The sequence below is a fragment of the Phaethon lepturus genome, unplaced genomic scaffold (assembly GCF_000687285.1).
Source record: "Phaethon lepturus isolate BGI_N335 unplaced genomic scaffold, ASM68728v1 scaffold48669, whole genome shotgun sequence".
In the NCBI taxonomy this organism is placed as follows: Eukaryota; Metazoa; Chordata; class Aves; order Phaethontiformes; family Phaethontidae; genus Phaethon; species Phaethon lepturus.
In genome coordinates this window covers 6,327-20,640 of record NW_010565046.1, presented here as the reverse complement: position 1 = coordinate 20,640, position 14,314 = coordinate 6,327, and the positions used below count along the sequence as shown (strand labels likewise).

Below are 14,314 nucleotides of genomic sequence, written 5' to 3'. Positions count from 1 at the left end.
TCCCTACCCATAATGTCTTGTAACAGTTCCATGCACATGGGTGTTTTTAGCAAGTTTTTTCACAAGCAGCAATGAAAGCTATCTGAGATCAAAACATGGAAGGAAAAAAGTGGTTTGGTTTTAATTCACAGACCTGGGCAGAGGTGAGTATGGAAGATGTAAAAATAGACTCATGTCTTAATTGTACACTGTACCTTTTGGATTAAATCCTCTAGGTATCAATCCAAAAGCCTCCATCTCAGGGACCTCATTTTCTTCATCATTGGAGTTGTTTGATGGGACAGCTCTTCTCCCATTCAGAGGAGGTTTTTTCTTCTCGTTGTTGGTGTTCATTGTTTCAGACATCCTGTATTAAAAATGTTGTAACACCATGAGAGAAAGGAAGAGTGCAAGGAAAAAGCAAACATGAGCCAGCGTGACACATGTAAGATAGGAGAAACCAAAAACAGTGTGGGGTGCCAGTGAGATACACATTTTTAGATTCACATAAATAAAAACTGAGAGGCAGAAAACATCAGTCTAATGATGGAGTACAGCTCTCCAAGGATTGGAAGGCATTTTGTGTTTGTCAAAACACATGAATAAGAGAAGAAGGGGGGCGGGAGAAGGAGAGGGAAGCCTAACACAGACATATTTGCCTAGGAGAAACAGGACATTAAAAACATCAGGGAGTTTCAGATAAAAGAACTAGAAAATTGTTCACTCTCCCCCCCTCCAAAACAGCATTACTGAATCCAAAATAGCAAATTATATTTCCAGAAAGTGCATCACAAACTACCTCCCCCTAATAAAAATTACATTCTGAATTATACTGCAATCATCCCGAATACTACAGCCTACAACTGTCTGTGGATGATTACTGGAGAATTGTATTTTTGTCCCTATGCACACAAACATCCAATATCTAAAGGGCTAACTCCTGCACCCAGAAAATCCACTTTTGAGAAAGAGAGAGATATGAAAAAAAGAGGGGGGGGGGAATGGGAGAAAAAAAAAAAGAAGGCACTTATCCACTTATTTCTCTTCCACTAATGACCTTAAGGGAAATCTCAAATGTAGGCTGATCAGAGACTTCTCTTTGAGCTGGTCAAGACTACTTTCACATCTATTTCAGTGTAAGCATGTAGCAATGAAAAAGCCATGCCATCCTTCTAAGAAAATATTCATGGCTGAAAACACAACTTCCTCCCAAAGTTCATGAAAACAGCAATTCAAAATGTAGCAATTATTTAATAGCAGTAAGCTCTTAAAGGAAGTTCTTTAGTTACCAAGGGTACCTTCTTTTCAGACAGTCTTTTTTTTTTTCTTCTCACTTGCAGAATTTCTGAAGTGCAATAGAAGCCTGGAAAAAGTTGGGGGCTTTTAAGTAACCTCTGTATATCCTCCTCCCTCCTGTTGCAATAGGACAGTGCTGAAAGAGTTGCCAAGCCCTCCCCACACCACCTCTGAGGATCTGCCACGGCTGCTGGCATGTCTTTGCTTACTCCCTCCCTCCCTCTGCCTGTCTCACCCCAACCCCACTCATCGGGAGCATTTCAGGGCGCTTGGGTTAAGGAAACAACTTGGGGACCGAAGTTTCGGTTCTTAGCGAGACGGAGTAGAGCTGCTCATGGCACAAGGGCTTATGAAGTGTGGGAGACTGGAAGGGATTTTCTGAGGGACACAGCTCAAGATGCCGTGCTCACCATGTTTGCCAGTCTTTACTGGTGTTTCTATCTCATGGTGCCTGCAATGCAACTTCAGGTGCTGGTTTTCTGAGTACTCCCAGGCAGATACAGTGATGGTTCCCCTGCCTGGTGCCTCATGGCAGTCCTGTCAGAGGACTGTGGGGAACATGGGCATGGGGAGCTCACTGGTGGCCCAGAGAGGGCCTTTTTCTTGAGACCCTGTGCAGTTCAGGAGAGTGAAGGTATTTTGCACAAAACAGCTATGTTTGGGGCAAATGACCTTCAGCTCTTACCCATGATAAAATGTGTATCACCTAAGAACCAGTGTCTGAAGCAGTACCTGGCGGAAACATTTTAGCTCTGCGTCACACTTTGTTTGGTCCCACCAAACTCTAAGGTAGCTGGGGACTGTGTGACACCTCCTCTGCCAGATATAACTTCACAGACCAGTGGAATTTTGTGGAGAAAAAGCAGTGCACAGGGAAGAATTCAGTCCTACTGTCCTGCCAGCTGCTGCTGTTGGGCAGCAGAGGTACAAGTCACCTACTAAGAGCATGCATGGGCAGTGGGGAGCCCCTCTTACACACATGGGACCAGCCATGGACACTTACTTGCCTCAGCTGCAGGGTAGACAAAAGAGCAAGGCGACACAGTGAAGAGGACTTCCCTCTCTTTCAGCCAGCTATGGCTTCCAGGCCCATAATACCAGTGAAGCCTCAAACCTCTGCTGGCTTAACACCATTGAAATCAAGCTGGGAGGCAGAAGAGGAGAGAATCGGGTCACGTCGCTGTAATGGGAAGTGACAAGTAAATCATCTGGAAGACAGGACACCCACGCTGGTTCCGTGGGGATTTTCCAGCAGAGGCCACAGCCACAGCGAGGTAGCTCCACACAAGCCAGGACACCTGCACAGCATGGGGCAGAGGTGCCCGCTGGGGACCGGGGAGCCATGTGTCTGCACCAGCACAGCGTCGCAGCCGGGCCCAGGAGCCCGCTAGGGCTGATCGCCCAGGCACGGCACCAGGCTGCGGTCGTTTTGGAGGCAGCCTCGCTATCCGCAGGCGAGTCTTGCACTGTGCTGTCTCATGGCCAAAGGATTCGAGCTCTCCCCCGCCTCCCCCAGCGGGCTGTTGGGCACGTAGCACGGAAAGCCACCAAGCCCCAGGGACAGCCCTTCCCCTGCCCTGCTCCGGCAGCAGGGAGAGATCCGGTCGGGCCGCGGGCATCCTGAGCCGCGATTTCCATTGCCTCACTTCTAGGCAGATGGGCCCTGCGGCAACCACCTGGAGGGCAAGCGACACCCCTGGCACCCAGGAAGGCAACGAGCTTTCCGGACTGCTCCCTGATTTTCTTTCTCCACCCACCCCCCCCCGCCTTCCACCCCGATTTCAGCGTGGCGTGGGTGCGCTTTGCGCCTCCCTCCCCACTTCCAGCCAGCGCTTCAAGTTCCCAAAACTGCAGCTGCTGTGACGACGTTACAAAAACTGATATAAACATTGCCTCGGTGCCGTGCCTGCTGGCGGCCTGCAACACAAACACGAAACGCCGTCTCCCGAGGAAGTCATGTGCTTCCCCAAGTGGCTGCGGTGCCGTCAGAGCCGGGAGGAAAACTTTCCGCCAGAGCGGGGAAGGGAGTGAGCGGATGCAGCCGAGCAGCTCCCACTCCAGCCACCGCGCTCCAGCAGCCAGCGGTTGCAGATGGCTCCCCACGCCCATACGCATCTCTCCGGGGCTTTCGGCAGGAGCCGACGATCATGCGGAAAGCAGGGAGGCCAAAATTTTTGGCAGTAGCGGCAGGAGCGGGGCTTCGCATCCAGGGAGAGTAACGTTCCGCAGGCTGTAATTTGTTTATTTTCTGTGGAGTACATGTAAATTCATGCTTATGACAGCTCCAGATGGCACTTATTTTCTCATTACCTTGATGTCGTGGTTTCGCCCCAGCCAGCAACTGAGCACCAGGCAGCCGCTCGCTCACTCCCCCACGGCGGGATGGGGGAGAGAATCAGAAGAGTAAATGTGAGAAAACTCATGGTTTGAGATAAAGACAGTTTAATAGGTAAAGCAAAAGCCGCGCACACAAGCAAAGCAAAACAAGGAATTCATTCACCACTCCCCATGGGCAGACAGGAGTTCAGCCATCCCCAGGGAAGCAGGGCTCCGTCAAGCGTAATGGTTTCTTGGGAAGACAAATGCCCTAACTCCAAACGTCCCCCCCTTCCTTCTTCTTCCCTCAGCTTTATATACTGAGCACGATGTTGTATGGTATGGAATCTCCCTTTGGCCAGCCTGGACACAGCCTTTGGACACAGCTGTCCTGGCTGTGTTCCCTCCCACCTTCCCGTGCACCCCCAGCCTGCTCACCAGCAGGCCAACATGAGAAGCTGAACAGTCCTTGACTGCGTAGCGACAACCCAAAGCATCAGCACTTCATCAACATTTTCTCATCCCAAATCCAAAACACAGCCTCACCCTAGCTTCTATGAAGAAAATTAACTCTATCCCAGCTGAAACCAGGACACTTGACTTAGCATTTGCTCTCTCTTGCCTATTAGACTAGGCTGGCCTTAATTTAACTTCCATGGTTCGAAACTACTGACATCAGGGCTGATGCAGGAGGGGCATGGAGAACACAAAGTCCTGGTTTTCCTGTAGGGCCTTATATTTAATGAATGATGCACTGGGATGACCGGTGAAAGAGCACTCCCTCTTCCTGAAGCCGCTTCTGCACTGCACCCTGTGGGGAACCATGAGCCCATGCCCATTTCTCAGAGGCAGCCTTCAGATGCTCGTGGCCTTTGCCCAAGACCTTTGCAGCCATGGGCACCCTTCCCACAGCAATCGACTTTGGATGATGGACAGCCCTTCCTCCTGATCCCCACAGAAAAGCCCTTAAATGGCTTCAAAACTTTCACTGTAAAGGGTTATCCAAAATGCAGCTTCCTGTTGTTGCCAGAGCCAGTGTTGCGTGGTTCCAAGTCCTCCCATGCCAGACAAGAGTTTGTAGGGCAAAAAAAATCCCACAAAACACAAGACTCAGTAAAGTTTTACAGCCAGAGGAGAGGGCATGCCAAGATCTGTCACAAGCAAACTGATCACCCAGGTGCTCACAGAAAATGGGTTGCTGTGCTGTGTGCCAGCAGCTGGATGGGAGGGATATTTTGCCTACCACTACTGTAGCTACACCAAGCACTCCTTGGCAGCAGCTGAGCATTGTTGAGCCCTGCAACAGGGTGACTTCCTTTCTTCCTTTTTTTAAATATCACCCTTGTGCCATTTGCAGTCTAAATGGGTGTTCAGATGCCCTGGGACGCTATACTACGGCATGCACACAAGTGTACCTGCGAGGACATCACTCCCCATAAACCAGACTCTTTCAGCTCTGATCTTCTATACGTAATAATACAACATTACCTCTTGTCTTCTCAGCGCTGCACTTGGGAACTTGCATCTTTTCTGAGACAAGTCTGTCTTCCCCTTCCCTCTGCATCAGTACTTGTCTCCCAGAAACTGATGTTCCTCTTCCTACGATGCCCTGCCTCACCAAGGCTGCAGGCAGAGTAGAGCAGATTCTAGCAGAAAATAATGAATAAAAGTTATTTTTAAACAGAAGCAAATTTCAGAAATGTTCATTTGGTGGTTTTGTTTGCATATTTTGCTTTGGTTTTTTTAAAAAACAAAACCAGATAATATATCTGTCTGTGTGTAACAGCTCTGGCTACCACACACAGAGGAGTATATTTTGAGTTAATGCTGAAAATTCAGAAGGCCCAGCTCTGAAACATGGCAAGTGTCCACATGTCTGTATGTGTGAAAGGGGGGCAGAGGCAGAGCGAGATAAAATGGCAGCTCTTCAGATGGTGGAACATTTGGAGAAGGAGATATAGGGCCAGTTTTCAAACGATATTGTTGCAAATGTTTCTGTTGCAGGAAGAAAAAAAACCATATATATCTCTCTCTCTACCTCTATATCTGTACACACATTCTGTTAGGAAAACATGACTTAGGAAATTTAACTCTTCTCTGAAAAATTGTTGTTCCAAACTGCAAGTCTAAATTCAAACTGTAGATCTGTATAAGCATCTACATGTGAGCTGGCCATCTTAGGCTCCCTTTATCCTCTGCTCAGATCTAGTCTAGGCAGTGATTCATCTCCTCCTACAGCAGACATGTAAATGGGTCAGATGAATCATGGCCTAAAAGTGCCTGTTCCCTATATCAACTGCAAAGGGAGCTTGGGGTGATGGGTCCTACCATACGTGTCTACACTGCCGATGTCTACAGTGAGGTGAGATTAATCCTAGCCTAGGCACAGAAAAAGAAAAGGATTTTGTTTTGGTTTTGAGGCCTGGCTTTCAAGTACTAAATTATCCTTTATGTTTATGGAATATACTGCTGCAAATCATTATCAGTGATACACAGTATACAGTTCAATACACGTTTTTCTCTCAGAGTATGTGGCTGCCTCTGCCAATTATGTAAAATATATTTCTTACAATAAGTATCAGATTACAGTAAAGTACATATGAGCTCACGAGTTCAGGCTTGGGAAAACACATGCATCTTTTTGTACTTCTCTGTGAAGGTGTTTTGCTTCCTCAGACAGAAATATAACTGTACCTGTAGTAACTGCAGCAAAATAAGAAAACTATCATCTTGTCTATTATGAACATACAATCCAGGTTCCCATTCCTATTCTTACTGACATCTGAATCCAAAGCATTCAGCTGGTTGGGTACTAGGGGCTGCCCCAGTTTCTTACAGAAAGAGTCAAGAGAGAAGCCAAGCTAGGGCAACGGGGTCTTTCATAAGAGGTGATAGTCACAGGCTCCAACTAAGTTTACTGTTTTACGTTTTGCTGCAGTTGAGGCCTTAAAGGATGAAAGAACATCTCTCAAAAAAGGGACTGGACAACTTCCCTGCTGTGGCCAGCTGACCCAGAAACTGATAGAGACCAAAGGCTGTGGACCTTAGATTTTTATTTCAACCTCAAAAGAAAAGGACAGGACATCAAAGCAAAGCCATAACTACCCAGAGAATTAAGCAGGAAAAGCCATTTTAGATAAAACACATGTCTGAATTAATTTCACCACACATGCCGTATGTTTGGGCCAGACAGACATTTCTAAAGCCACAGCTTTAGTACCGGTTTGTCTTCTTAACCCCACATACCCAAAGAGAAGCTGTTGGCCGAGGGATCAGTGCTATTTGGTCCATCAGGAAACAAGACTGAGAGGAGGGACTGTAACTTGAAGAACAGGGGAAACAGATGTTTTTTATGATCCCCTTTCAGAGACTATTGATAGATACCTACTCCCTTTCAACAGACATTGTATCTAGAGACAGGCAGAGTAAACAATATATTCCGTCTGGTAAGGCTTTGTCTATCATTCTTGCTATATACTCACAGAGCTGCTTGAATTTTTTCAGTGAACAAGTATCCTTATAGTGAATGTTGATGCCACAGCACTGAAACATTTTCAAGAAAATGACGATTGATTATGGTAAAAAAGTTAGTAAGAAGTTACCAAAACATGCTTAGCTTTGATGTGGTCATTTTAGCTTTTAAGTTTGCAGCCAGGCTGCAGTCCCCAGGTACCGGGATATCTATGGCAAAGACAGGCTTGGGGAGCTCAGGGAAGGGAACCTTAAAGTTTCTGCAAAGACTCAGCTTGAATTCAAGTAGCTGCAGCTCAGTCCTGCACCCTGACTGGCTGCTGCGGAGCCTTTCCAGAGGGTATCACTTGTCACAAAAAGCATCAGATGCAAACAAGGGTCATCCATTTCTGCTGTGCCCAAACTACCATGGCTCCTAGATAGTGTGGAGTCATTTTGGATACATCCAGGACAGAACCAATAAGCCAAGGAAGACCCAAAACACCTGCAAGCACAAGCACAGGGTCTGTGCCCTGTGTCCCTGATGCGCTCACATCAAAGACCTGGTACGAGATATTTGAGATGTCCTACATAAAGCTCAGCAGGGTTTACTAGGTCCAGCTCTACATCATGCACAGATGAATATCCTTGTTTTAGTGTGAGGTTGAACAACAAATGTTCATGTAGCATTGCACTTCAGCCAAGAAGCCTAGATCAGACCAGAGCTGTTCCTGCATCCAGGGGGTGGGTAATACACAACACAGGAAATCCAGGCGTGCTTAGTCGGCAGTTGGTTCTAATTAATTTAGTAACATATGTGGACATGCAATGTTTCAATCTTAATGTCACGAAGTGTTTCAACATTACTGACACATGATGTTTCAAGCACACTCAATTACAAGATTTCTGGAATAAAAGATTTCCTAAATTTTATTTCAGGGTAAAACTTCATGTGCCAGTTCAGAACAAAAATACATTTTAAAATGCCTAAATGTCTTGTAGAACAGCTTTTCTTCTTAATACAAACACAGATGTAGTGTGTAGGCCCATACACAACAAAACAGTTAAGCACATCTTAACTTCAGTCGTGTAAGTAATTCCATCTTTAGGCATATGCCTAAATCCTTGAATGGGCTCAGCTCAACCAAATCAAGGCTGTACAATATCTGTTTGTACAGAAACACTTATGCTGCCTGTTGATGTTGCATTTCTGCAACATGATGTTGCAGTTTAACAAGTCTCTAGTGCAACTGATTCTTGACTCGTTTCAAAGACGGTTGCCAAAGTGGGTTGTTGATCCATCTTTCAGTCCCAAGACAGACTTTATCTTTGTGCAAATGAGCTGAGAAATTGCTTATTTAAGGAAGTGTGCAATGTTTTGAGAAGTAGGTTCAAATGTGGATTGTAAAGCATCACAACTGGTTGGTTTGTTAATGGCGGATGTTCTGGAGGGAGAAAGGAAATTGAAAGGATGAATCATTATCCAGATGAAGTTCAAAAGCAATTTAAAAGTAATTTCATAATCACAGATTGTGCCAAATATACCCGTCCAGCACAAGCTCTAGGCTTTGATTTTTGTGAAGTCTGCAAGTTCTTTCCTTTGCTATTCCCACTGTTACCTTTTGCAATATGGTTCAAAAAAGGAGAACATAAGAAGAAATTAATGCCTTCTAAACACTCCACATACCTGTCTCTTTCTATAGTGCTGTGCCACATGCACAAAACTACTGTCAATGTGAACAGTGGAATACAAATACTTTTACCTTTGTGCTCGTAGCAAGCCGATGGTTGGACAAAAGCTAAAAGTCAGATCAGCTGAGAGACACTGCATTAGGAGGGTAACTCCAGCACGCACCCACAGCAAAGTCCCTGGCTGCTCAGCTAATGTTAAAACCCTAAGTTATGAAAAATAGGCTTGCACAGTATTTCTCTCACATGTCTAGAAGCTGTGTAAACCGTGTCAAAGCCGTACAAAGTCCAAGGTAATAACCACGGTCAACAGGTGCCCTCTCCATTTGAGGTTTATCCACCCTCTTCCGCAATTCCACCTCTGGTTGTGTGCCCCTAACAGATCAACCTCTACAAAGTTTTAGGTGGTAGGCCTGCAAGAAGGCATGCTAGGACAAAGACCTGCAGGCAGCTAGCGTCTCCTTGAATCCTTGATCTCTCTCTGGCCCATCTCTCTCTTCAGCTGGAATCCTCACAAACTTTTGGAACTATCATAGGAATGGTATGATCTTTCCCTCTTCCTTTCAAGCCATTTTCTTCAACTACCTTACACTGCTTTTAATTCCCTTTCAAAACATCAATGGTTGGTTTCTGGGGGAGCATTTACTACTTCACTAATAGATTGGAAACTCATCCGGAAAACAGCAGTGCAAACAAAATGAAAATTGATCTATCTTTTATATTAAGCGATCATTTTCTCAGGAAGGCCCTTGTAATCCTTAATCTTCAGACTTGTAAAAATTATAGTTTGTTCAACTCATACAAAAGAGAAGGAGCTCACTGGCTGTGGCTCAGATGTCTTGACCCAAGTGCCTTGTTTGCCTGGGATTCCTCCTGAAACTTGTAGTCCCTGTAACTTACATGGATAATTCCTTGGAGATGTGCATGAAAATGGGGTACAAGCAGCATGTTAGGAAATTATAAGAAAAGTGATGGTAATGTTAGCTTGAAGAAGTAGCCAATGTATTTTCAAGTAAGAGCATAAATATGCTTCAAAGACACTCACTGGAATACACAGGAAAGGGGTTCGTTCAAAGTCATGTCCCTTAAAATGGTCCATGTCACCATCTTGCAGTCTGATTTCCCACCTATTCCTTGCAAGTCATTCCTTGCAAATGAACAGAAACAATATAACACCCTAAAAAACAGTTACTAGTTAAGGACAATGAGACACAAGTAATCTGAATAAATGGCTTTTGAGCAACCAATAAGCCGTATTTATTTGCATTATACCACAATAAATTTTAATCAAGAACATCCATTCATAAAAAGCAAAGTTGATTTGTGGACCTCTGAAGTGAAAAGTTGGGGCAAGAAGGCAAATTGTATTGACCTACTTGTTTAACTCTTCCCATTGGTAGGGCCGTTGGCTGACTAATATTTCTGTTCCATACCTGCTGACAGCTGGTGTTCAAATGTTGAATCTATAGCTCTCTGACACCACTGTTGCCAACATTTTCTATTGCATTCAATGGTAATTATAATTATTTTGTGTCTGTTACTTGAAATAGCAATAGCACCTTTTTAACAAATGTGGCTCAAAATAAAATATGTGCTTTGTGGGCATAAAAATCGGCAAACCGTTGGAATGTCTAGAAGGACCATTGTTGCAAGTCTTATCTAATGAATACGACTTTAAAGTTGTATTTATTCTCACAAAAAACACAGCCTTTCATGAAAGCGACTGAAATATACATGCAGAGCTTCAGGAATAACACAAATTATGATCTAAACTTACTGTAGCCATGATATCTTTTAGAATGAACTCCCGTCAGAACTCTTACTCTTCTTCACAACTCTGAAGGCTGAAAACATTACACCTTTTCAAAACTTTAACCATGCCGAAGAAAGAAGTGCTATCTCACTGTAATAATGTTGTCTTAATTATGTACAATACTTAGCACTAGTTTTACACCAGATGAGTCATAGTAGAAGCTTGTACTTTGCTGTTTGACTAAACCCAACAGCACTTAGAACTCCCTGCAGTAAATGCTTACCAGCTTGCGCTCAGCTCTTCTCTCAGACCACATCTGCTGGATCCTTTGGGGGAGGCTGGTTTGAAGGGTGCTGCAATAGGATGAGCAGACACTGTGATTGGAAAGGAGGGCTCATAGTCAGTAGGAACATGACAGAGAAATGTCTTGAAAGCTGCTCAGGTGTTTATGCTTCTCCGGTCATGTTCATTTTAATTAACTGGGATCCTAGAAATCATAGAACTCGGTTTCATTCTTTTTTTTTTTAAAGGCAGTTTATCTTCTGAATAGAAAGGTGGTCACTTTTAGACATCTTGTGCTGTTTGTTGTAACAAGACAATGCCAAACAGGCAACTGAAGCACTTGTAGTCATTTACAGAATCCCTGTTTACTTGCCTTTCCCCATCTAATCATTTACTAGTAAAAATAATCCCATAGAAGCAGATACATATCATTATATGGAGAATTTTTACCACTGGGTTCTCCAGTGAGATAGCATGGTCTGCTGGGCACCTCTTCATTTGTGCATATTTCTTCTCCTTCCCACGTTTCAAAGCTTGTTGAGCTCAGTGAAATCCATGGTAAGCACTGGTTCTTCGCCCAGGTCCTTCCACATGCTCATCTCTAGGACAAAACTGGCCATTCTCAAATCAGTTGTTACCTTGACAATTCATCTCTCTTTATCTGAAACATGCGAATAATGCTGCTTTCAAGCCTTCATAAATGGTGTTGAAATCTTCAGATGAAAAACACTATTAGATAGATCTTTTAAAGGTATTTATAAAATTGAAGACCAGATGGACTTGCAGCAGAGTATACTGCAGTCTTCATTCATAGGCAGCAGGAGAGGTAGGCTCCAGCCTCAGGTTCTTTGAATCTCTGTCTGGAAAAGCACATAGGAAATTTAAAGTTTGACATTGTGAAAAATTGTTCCCACCTGCATCCCTTTCTTTGCCCAACAGATATGCAGAGTGCCATAGTACCTGGCTATCACAGATCACTGGGAGGCAGTTGCTGAAGCCTCTGTCTATGCAAATAACAAATACTCTATTCATTAAACATCCCCGTAATCAATGTCCTGCTATGGCACCTTCCAACAGACTCTTGATTAATTGAAAGAAGTAAAATACTTCATGTTGAAATAACAGCTGGTTATGATACTTACCAGTATCAGCTCATAGTCTAGAGACAGACACTTCACCAGGAAGCTTTCACTCCTACATATTATTTAAATAGAAGCTGTTTTTTGCAAACTTAGTACCTCTAAGCCGAAGTTTATTACAGTTGGCTAGTAGGGTCCTCCTAGTTAACAGTCAGTGTTTTTCAAAGTGCAATATCTGTCTTATCAAAAGCTTTACCCAGGAGAAAATGCAAGGAGCGGTGTGCATGCCACACTATTGTGTGGTGCAAAGAGAATGCATCCAAGTGAAAGGACAAACAAATCATTCTGCTCACAAAATCATTTCATGTCCATTTTAGCCAGGAATGCACTAAATAATGCATCATTCCTCGGCTGCTCAAAAGGTCACCTTTTGGTCTATGAGCAGCTGCAGCAGCTGTGCTCCCCCGAGATCCTGCTGTGAACACGGAACAAAGCGTGAGAGCTCATGACAAGCTCAGGGGACGCAGGTAAGGGACAGGCCTCTAGAGGCCTCCCAGCAGCTCCAGCTGAGAACTACTGCCAAATTTCCTTTCTCCCATTTTTTATTTCAACCCCAAATAGCCTCCTTCTTTCCCCTCCCCTTCCTAAATAAACTAGTCATACGTAAATTATGAGAAAATAGACAGCTAACTCAGATTTTGACACCATGCAGGGACAAGTATCCATGGAGATTAGGGACCTCCTATTCATCATTGATTTCCCACCACATTTGACAGGAAGGTACAACAAAGAGAATAAAACAGCCCCCCAGGAAGACACTCTACGAGGCCAAGTTCAGCTTAGAGGCTGCTGAGTCTCTTATTCCCAAACTATGATGCAAGCAAGATGATTCTGTGACAAAAATAAATACACAACAGAAGCATCTGACCCACAGCTGGTCTAGATATATCTCTGATGCTTGGGACTTTCACCCAGTAGTTCTGGATGAGAGAAATTAGTGGTTTCTTAGATATTATCAGGAACCCAGACGTGAGTTTTGCAGCTAGTAGTCTGTTCAGCTTTCCAGACTAAGGTGTTGGTTATAATATATGGACCTTAGTTTGGAGGGAGGGAGTGTGAAGGGGAAAGAAAATCACCCTGGATTATCGCCTAGTTCAGAATCCAGCCCCCTAACAGGTAGGTCAGGACGATGTGGAGGAGATGTCCTGAGCAGACCTGGCTTTGATGGGATGGTTGGGTGAAGCAATGCGCTGTTCTTGTAGGATTTCCTCAGTGATCTTTTCCACAGACCTAATCCTGTTCCATTTCCTGAACACCTAAATCAAAATTGCCTACAACCAGAATAGCTTTTGTTTCAAATTAAATAAAATAAGCAAGGAGAGAAAAAACAACTACACGAGAGAAAAAAAAGTGTGTAACTCACTGTAAGGGCCATCTTGCTGTGATGCATAGCAGTCCCTCCTAGACAACAACCTGGGGAACACTTTATTTTTAAAGGTCCAGCACAGAATAACAGAATCATAGTAGACATTCATCTAACCATATGCACCACTCATATCTTTTCTTACCCAGAAAAACACCTTAAAAAAAGAAGGGGAAAAAAAACCTAATACACAAGCACTGAATTAAATATAATGCAAAAAAAAATGAGTGCATGCATATTCCTTAGCCCATCCATATGTGCTTTCATCTCCTCCAGTCACTCACACATCAAGATTGCAGCAGACCTCCATGAAAACCCCCTGAGCTCTGGGATTCCCGCCTCTGTCCCAAGGTGATGTAGGATTCATTAACTCCAGCTGCCACTGTTAGCTTTTCCCCACTGCAATGGTTCAGAGTGTCACTGCCAGCCAGCGCAAAATCCTGCCCCAAAGCACACGCCATGTGGCAAGGCTCTGCAGTTCGGCAGGCTGGCAGCCTTGGAGCCACAGTGGGCACAGCAAGATGGCAGATAGCAAAGGACAGAAAAGAGAGCAAGGGGTGGATGGGCCCACAGAGTTCTTGAAATGAACTGGCAAGCAAATTTTAAAATTTGCACTTTAAAAAATGAAAACCAGAATATGGCAGAGTAACCAGTTTTGCCATAAACTGTTCTTTACAACAAGCTGGAGGTAATGGCAATGAAAGCCAGAGAGGCTCTGCAGCCGTCATCAAACAACCTCTTGCTTGCTCACGTACCTCTCTGCCACTGGCACCTGAGGGCCCTGAACAACATGTACTGCAAGTCATAAGCAGCCCCTTACGCTTCTGACAGCAGCCGTCTCAAACATTTTCCAGCCACGTTACCCTCAGGTACGGGTGATTACTGGAATTCAGTCTGCATCAACATCACCACATATACTGGACGCATCCTTCCTTCAGTAGATACTCCAAATGGGGCCAGGATATAGCTGGCATTGCTTATCTCATCTAGCCAAGCCCAAGTCTGTGCTGGCCTGCATGAAAAAAAAATAAAGCAAAGCAAGTGTGC

General features: G+C 44.4%; 1 protein-coding gene across 1 annotated transcript in view; it reads right to left on the bottom strand.

Moving 5' to 3' along the window:
• Positions 1-345, bottom strand: part of LOC104626985 (coagulation factor XIII A chain-like) — a gene marked incomplete at its 3' end in the record, with an annotated part of 32,806 nt that extends 32,461 nt beyond the window's left edge. The window contains exon 1 of the mRNA XM_010295045.1: positions 195-345. Within this exon, the coding sequence (XP_010293347.1) occupies positions 195-345 (151 nt within the window). The remainder of the gene's footprint in view (positions 1-194) is intronic.
• Between the last annotated feature and the right edge of the window lie 13,969 nt (positions 346-14,314).